Source organism: Corylus avellana, chromosome ca5 (assembly GCF_901000735.1).
Source record: "Corylus avellana chromosome ca5, CavTom2PMs-1.0".
Lineage (NCBI taxonomy): Eukaryota > Viridiplantae > Streptophyta > Magnoliopsida > Fagales > Betulaceae > Corylus > Corylus avellana.
Genome location: NC_081545.1, coordinates 29,719,286 through 29,727,841, shown reverse-complemented (window position 1 = coordinate 29,727,841; position 8,556 = coordinate 29,719,286). Strand labels below are relative to the sequence as shown.

Here is an 8,556-nt window from a genome sequence, read left to right as displayed (position 1 = left end):
CGTGTCAAATATTGACACGTCAGCAAATATAAAATTAATTAGTTATTTATTTTTAAATGTTGTAAAATTAAATTAGATTCGAATTTACTGACGTGTCAATTTTGACACGTCAGTAAATACTGATGTGTTTTTTTCAATACATCAGTAAATGTATTTGGCACGTCAAAAAAAAATTTGTTGACGTGCCACTTTTGGCACATCAGGATTAACTGACGTGGCAAAAAGTTCCTACTGTTTGCCACATCAAAAAATGGCCTTTTTTTTTTTTTTTGTAGTGAAAGTAGCATTTTCCAAGCCATTTTATTCTCTCACTACAACTTTCAAACGCATGATGTAGCCGAAGCAACACGAATTGAGATCCCAGCAAGTCTTACGAATTATAGGGGTATACAATTATCTCTCAATTACAACCGTTCATTTGTAATGAATGGCTGATAATTAAAGAGCCGCATCAACGATGAAGATGAAGAAAAAACAACAAAAGGATGGCCGGGTTTCTTTGTCAAATTTTTCTTTTTATGTCTATCGTTTTTATTTTTATTTTTTGTTGATGAATTTTTAGTACGGGTTAATCGGTGATGGCCGGACTACCTAAATGAAAAATAGCAAGAGATTGAAAACTCCGATGGCCCGGAGACCGGGAACTGCTAAAATTAGCATTCTTGTTTTGACTAAGAATATAGCAATGAATTAGGGATTTTGAGAGGAATTGAGTCTCTTTAATTTACTTGATACGTACATTAATGTCTTATTTTTATAAAACATTCAGAATTATTTTCATGTGTATATCACAAAGAGAACACTTCAAAAAAAAAGAAGCATACATTCAAAACACATTAACCTAAAACCATGTTCCTAATACATAAAACATTCAGAATTATTTTCACGTTTATATCACAAATATAACACTTTTTCAAAAAAGGCATACATTCAAAATTATTTTCACGTATATACCACACAAAAAACGCTTTTTATAAAAAAAAATATATATATTTTTATGGTGGTTCGGTTATACCCAAAATATATATATATATATATTGAAGCTAGATGGGGGTGGTTGGATTATCTCCCAAAATCAAGTTTGGAGAAATTTTGTTGCATGTTTATTTCTGCAAAATTTCTAATAACGCAATTCATTGATTCATTCTTAATCGTGATGACATGTTACTTAGGACACCTCAAAGCAAGTAACACATGCCAACCGCCTAAGGTCGTTGCTGGCGCATTCTCCCCCGCCGAATTTAAGAGTACTAATTAATCATATTTTTTCGCCGAATTTAAGAGTACTGATTAATCATATTTGGAAAAGAATTTGCTTTGATTTGACAGCACTCGATACATTCAGAATATAATTTTTTTTTTTTTTTACATCAATCAAATCAAATCAAATCTTGTTACTGTTTCAAGTCACTATCAAATACCTAACACATCCTATAAGACGGTATATATATATATATATATATATATATATATATATATATATATATGTATATATGTACAAGGATTAATTTCATGTCCACAGCTCCATTCACACGCTGTAGCTTTTGCGGTAACGTGTCGAGCGACCAAGTCGTTGCAAGTAACTGTAAGCTGATGTTGACATATATTCGATTTCTCTCTCTCTCTCTCCCACTCTCATGATAATATGATCGATATGCATCAGAAATTAACAAGTACACGATACAGACTGATCATTAGGCATGACTCATGCACATGAGACACATGTAAATGTAATTATTAGTATCATGATTTTGGTAACTTCAATTCATATTGTCTTAATTATGATCAAAAGCATGTTTTCATTAATTTCAACTATATATTTAATTATCTTCTCCATCTCTCCCATGTAAAATTAGCACTAGAAAATACTCAATAAATAAAAAACACTATATATAAGATGAGTCACGTAGTACTTCTGAGATGAATCTAAATGCTTTATACTTTTGACCACCGGCCATTAATTCCTGATCAGCTTAATAAGATCTTCCAATTAATGGAAATTTCCTTCTTAGGTAGTCCACCTTCTACAAATTATATACTAATTAACGTTCTTATGTATCGTATATATGCTAAAATAGTTTCCTATAAATACAGATAGAAACTTTTTAAGGTTGTTAATATGGCTTGAGATACTTTTGAAAGCATTAATATAAAATAAAAATGTAGAAAATATATTCTGAACGCACTATGTTCTCATTTGTTGTATATACTTTTTATTAATACTGTTGATTTTAGATTACAGTTACCCATTAAAAAAATGTAAATAATATACCAAAGTCCCATATATATATATTCCTGGTCGTTCTTGACATCTTGTTTTGTTTTGCCCAATGGCCAATTATCCCGTTACACTTTAGTTTTCTTTTTTTGACGCGACTTGGAACTATATCATCAAGTCACAGGTGGTCGACGATCGTGGCCCCATGCTATAATTATATATTATTGTTCTTGCACGAGAGCTTTTACGTTGGCGTTTTTTTAGCCTATCAATATCTCTCCTCCAAGCAGGAGACTCATTGCCAGCCGACATTTATGTCTTACAATAAAAGGACTTTTGTCTTTCGTGTTGAAAAATAAGATATAGATCGATCGAGAAAGAGCCGCAAGTCTCAATTAATTATTAGCATAGTGAGAGTTAGGAGGGTGAAAAGGCGAGCCGCCGCTAATTGTCTAGTAGTTACGGTAATTATTAACCGCATGTACATATGAAACAACGTCGTCTTTATTTTTAAAATTTTAAATATATATATAAAAATGTATAAAAATCTAGAAACGACGTGATATGTAGTATGATATTATCATATTACCACAAAAATGACATCATTTTGATTTTTTTTTTAAATAATTAGAATTTTTTTAATCTTTTTTCTTTTAAAAAATGATTAGCGGTTATTAGAGTTACTAACCACTAACCGCCGGTTAGCCACGTAGATGGTTAGTGGATTTTACTAACCTCTTTGGCCAATAACCGCTAACTGTAACCGCATTTTCATCCCTAAGAGTGAGAGACAGCTGTCGCAAAAAGATATCTGTTTGTCTTTCTTTGAAAAAAAAAAAAAAAAAAAAAAAAATTGAGATTTGAGTTTACTAGGGCATTAAAATTTATCTTCAAAATTGAAAAGATTGATAATGACATGTATCAACTCAATATCAGATTCAATACTTGGTAATTAATGATCAACCTACATGGATTATTAAGTCAATAAGAGAAATTAGGCAAGGGGACACTTTATTCCCTTATTACCTATTTATTCTTTACGATGAGGCTCTTTGTTTCCCACTTAATCAGGTGGAGGCTATTGAATCTCTGTTAGGCACACCTCTTACTAAAAGGGGGCCTAAATCATCTATTTTATGTTTATGAGAGCTTGAGAGCTTGTTTGATATTTTACAAATTAAAGTGAATTAAGGCCTTGCGACAAAAGGTTAATAAGGAGAAAACTTCGATTTTCTTTAGTAGGAATGCTAGTCACGAGGTTAAGGATCAAATTTTGGCGATTACCAAAATCCAAACTACACAAAGCTATGAGACGTATTTGGGATTACCACCATTGGTTGAAAAATCTAGAATCATGGCTTTTCAAAGTATAAGGGATAGGATTTGGAACAGATTGAACAACTGGAAGGTCAAATTCCTTACTCGAGCAAAAAAAAAAAAAAAATCTCTTAAAAGCGGCAATTCAAGCTATAATCACTTACAACATGCATGGGTGTATTTCAACTACCAAATGAGTCTAAGATATACCGGATGAATTGAAAAATAATTAATGGGGCTTTCAGAATCACATGACAGTTTCGTGTTAAGAGATTAATGCATCAACTTGCCAATTACTTTCAAACACAAGGTTGGAGGTTGATTAATAATCTAGATACTTGGGCTGTTAGAATCAAGAAGGCAAATTAAAGTAATATTAGAAGGGGAATTTTCTGAAAGCTAAGCTGGGGAAAAGACTCTCTTTTACTTGGAGAAGTATTAACTAGGCTTGTGATCTCCTCAAAGCTGGTCTAATATGGAGAATTGGAGATGGTGTAATAGTAACAATATGGAAAGATAAATGGCTACCTATTCCCACCACTTATTCAATTCAATCACCTAGAAGAATTATAGCAAAAGATGCAAGGGTGATGGGAATTTAAGATGGTGGAATTTACCATTGATCAAATTAAGCAGTGTTTAGAGAGGAAGAGGCTTATGTTATTAGTCAATTAACTTTAATCCCTTACCAACAAAAGGATCAACTAATTTGGCTATGCACTTCTAATTAGAGGGAGTTTTCGATGAGAAGTGCTTATTAAAAAAAAAAAAAGAAAAAAAAAAAAAAAGGCAATTAAAAGGAAAAAAAGGAGAAGGGTTGAGAATATCTTATCAACGCAGAATATGAAAGATGATATGGAAAATGAATGCTCTAGATGCAATGAAAATATTTGTATGGAGAGCGTGCTATAATTTGCTTCCAACCAAAATAGGCTTATTAAAGCGTACTTAAGGTGGGACATAGATATTAGTTTAAGTCCATTCCGAAAAGTTATAAAATCATAATTGAATCTCCATTCCGAAAAGTTAAAGTCTTACATTAAGTGGGTGAATTATGATGATGTTACAAAATCGGCGCCAAGTCTCAAATAAGTTTCTTCATAAACAGTTTTAAAAAATACTATAATTGCACATTTGACTACTGTTGCTGAAGTCCTATAATACAGACGTGGATAGCGTTTTCTGGATCTTGACTTAAGAATTCGGCGTATTCGGCGCAACTTAAGAATTCGGCGTATTCGGCGCAAAATGTATAGAGAAGTGATTTTGTCGGCACGAATGACATTAAAAATTAATTAAAAAAGAAACCGAAAGGGCAGTAAAAGGGGGTAAATGTTGTCACGTCAAAGCTACAATTACCTTGCATTGCATTTGGCCGCAGTAATAAATGAACGAAGGAAACAAATTGGCATGCCTAAAAGCTTTTCATGGTTTCAGCAACAAATTTCATCTTGTCTGCAAATTTTTGTCTTATTCATCAAACCATTGACTCGTTCATTCTGATGCAACAATTACAAGTCAATTACCCAAACGGTATATTTGATTAATTTGGAGATAATAATTAGTTAATGGTGTATATTGTGGAATTCCCATGCCCATGAGGATACAATATTACTCCTAATAGTCAAAAAGATATGATTCTTAATTACCATTATTTTGTTGACCGGATCCATGCACTGTGGCCAGAATCCTTATGCAGCCTTCCTCTGCCACTTCTCCGATGGTGGTACTGTTGTGTGGTAGGGGTGCAAAGGCGGTTACGGTTAGCGGTTAGTGGCAATAACCGCTAACCGTAACCGCCCTAGCGGTTAGTAAATTTCACTAACCGCAACCGCTAACCGCCTAGCGGTTAGCGGTTAGCGGTTAGTGGCCGGTTAGCGGTTAGTGAAATAGATAACCGCCCGCTAACCGCTTTTTTAAAATTGGGCTTTTTTTTGGGCTTTTTGGGCTTTTTTTTACCCTCATTTTTTTTTCTTGTATTTTTAATATCTTCTTGGGCCCAATTGCTATAAATATTTGAATTGTCATTGGATCATATGATTAAGTGTTGATCTTATAAACTTACAAACAAACAAAAATACTTCAATTGTAGTTATAAGTAACACATTGTTTAATCCAATGTCAATTACTTAATTTGATATTATATGAATCACATTGTCATTGTCATTGTACATGAATAATTGATTAAGTATTGGAATTGTAATTGGATCATATAGTTAAATATTTATCTTATACATTTATATTATTCAATATGCATATAATATAACTATAAGCAATTATATATATATATATATATATATATATATATAAAATTCAAAATTGTTCAAAATTGTTAATTTTCTTTTTTTTTTGTTTCTTTCAAAAAATGGTTAAATTTCTTTTTCTAAAAAATGTTCAAAAAATACATTAATACTTCAATTGTGATTATAAGTAACACATTGTTGAATCTAATGTCAATTACTTAATTTGATATTATATAATCATATAGTCTCATTAAATTATATCATATGATTCATATGATTAATTATTTAAATTCTTATCATATTTACTTATAATCTTTTTTCTTTGAATTGAACTTAATATCTAATGGTAAATGGCAATGTTCAAACTCCTAAATCCTAAATTCCTAAAGTATCTAATAATGCTTTAATTAAATTGTAGACTTGTAGTTATAAGTAACATATTGTTTAATTCAATTGAATCAATTGTGATTATCATTGTACATGAATCATATGATTAACTTGTAGACTTATGACTTATGAGTTATGTCATATTATATATGTATTATTTATTATTATATAATCATATGATTTAATGATCAAGTCATCATGTGATATATTTTTCCTGTATTTTTTGTCTTTATTGGGTATTGAATAGCAAAAAAAAAAAAAATAGAAAGTGAGAAAATAAAAGAACTTGAGGAAGAGTAGAGAGATGACACGTAGTGGAAAAATGATGGGAAATATGTAAGTCCTTGTGTAGTAATGAAATTTTCATGGTTTGAGAGGAATTCTACTTGCTTTGTAGACCGACACGTGCGCCCCCAAATTCCAGAAGAACTAACGATATTTTTTTTTTCAAAAAAAAGAATAGCCCTCAGACAATTTTCGATTCAAGTACCCCTGAGGCTGAAAGTAAAAACTAAAAAGAAAATAGATAAATGAGAAAAGGAAAAGGCGCCCAAGCAACCAACTTCCTCGCGCCACGTAGGTCGGTGGCATGTGTCAGCTTCGTCACGTCAGGCGTCCGAGATTGATATTGGCAGGCGGCCCTGGTATCCTAGAGAAAAAGTAAAACTGCGGCGAATAGTAAAGTAAATAAATACCTTTATTCCTGAAAAAAAAAAAAGAAAAACAAAAGGAATTTCCATTTCAAGTGCTAATGGCCCACTTTGATTTGTTTGAACTTTCAAGTGTGGATTCTACTCCATCTTCGACAAAACTTCTAAAATAATTGATCGAGTAAACAGTTTATATGCACTTCATTCGGCCAATATTATGAAATCTATGTGATTATTGCATTCATCATCTCTATTAAGGGTTAATATTTGAGAGTTAGATTTCGGTCATGTCGTCGATGTAGGAATATAAGATTATGTAGGTTAATGCTAATATGATTTATTTAATTAAATAGATTAGACATATTAACCCTAATTCGCTAATTCATATTAGGTTTATGGGTCGTGTTAAAAATTGATAGTCTTAATGTCTCGTGTTAGTTCAGATTAAGTCAATACCTGAATATAAGACTATAAATGTTAACCTTATAGCCCAATTCATTAAATATACATTTAACCAGATTCTCTTCCAAACCTTCCATTCTCTCGTAAATATTTCATCAATTATTACAAAAAAAATATTCCTAAACACTGAATCAGCAACAAACTTGTTACAAAGTATAAGGACGTTGCATTTGTGATTGCGATTTTGTTTGTGATTTTAAATAAAATCCTTGAAAATTGATTGTTTATGATTGCGCTTTTAAAATTATAAACCCAAACAAACACTAAGATCCTGTTTTGAATTGTATTTGAAAAATAGAGCTTTTCAGTAAAAAAAAAAAAATTGTTTGGCCATTTTTTAAGTTTTTTGGACCTTTAAAAACATTTTTTTTTAAATTTTTGTACCAAACGGGTACTTTTTTTTTAAATACATTTTTAGGCCCATCAAACACACACTCAAACAAGTTCTAAGACTATATAGATCAACTTTAATCCAACTCATTAAATTAAACGAATCAATCCCTCAATTCTAATCGATCGGTGAATTTCATAATAAGTTCGTATAAAATTTACAAACCGTGTTAAAATTGCAGCCCTACTCCTTTTACATAAAGTGAGCTCACAGCAAAAAAAAACAAAAGCTAGTAAGAAAGGCACAAAAATATAAATGAATAAATAAAACTAGTAGAAAATCTTGACTGGCGTCTCAAATTGTTAAACAGTAGTACGCGTCGTAAAGCGCGTCACTCTTCTTTTTTCCCTATAAAACTACCCCCCTCTTCATATAATTTTGTTCACTTCTAAGCTTTGCTTGATCCCTCTGTATCCTCGATCGCTTAGTATTATTGTATCTTCATCAATGGAAGCAACCAACCGATCACTCCCTACGCATCCCTGCCGCCTATTTTCTTTGACATCGCCACGGCAAAGGCAGCGCAGGAGCGTTAACTTAACGGTGGCAGCAAGAGGAGGTGCAGACGGACGAGATTACTGGGGCAGGCTGGTGGATGAGAACATGATTGTGCTCCGGTGCCGGATTAGGGAGATGAAGATCGTTGAGATGAATCATGACTTACCTTCGAATTGGATGGGGTGGGAGAAACAATACTTTTTTCGTTACAACGAGGATGTTTGTGAAGCATTAGGGTTGTTGCAAAATTTTTTGATGAGCACTAGGCCAAGTTTGGCTTTTGGGTTGATCGCACTTGTTATATTGAGTGTGCTCATATCTTCTGGGGTTGCCTTGTCTCATGCAATAGAGATTGCTAAGAGAATCCTTTCTGGGTTCTCCTCTAATTAA

The 8,556-nt window shown here is 32.2% G+C and overlaps 1 protein-coding gene across 1 annotated transcript; it reads left to right on the top strand.

The window, feature by feature from the left end:
• Nucleotides 1-8,115: 8,115 nt before the first annotated feature.
• On the top strand, nucleotides 8,116-8,556 carry LOC132182111 (uncharacterized). The gene has a single exon (XM_059595311.1). It carries the CDS (start codon nucleotides 8,116-8,118, stop codon nucleotides 8,554-8,556), a length of 441 nt encoding a protein of 146 aa, XP_059451294.1.

Coding starts and splice junctions, on each gene's coding strand:
- LOC132182111 (XM_059595311.1), top strand. CDS start 8,116: ATGGAAGCAACCAACCGATCACTCCCTACGCATCCCTGCCGCCTATTT.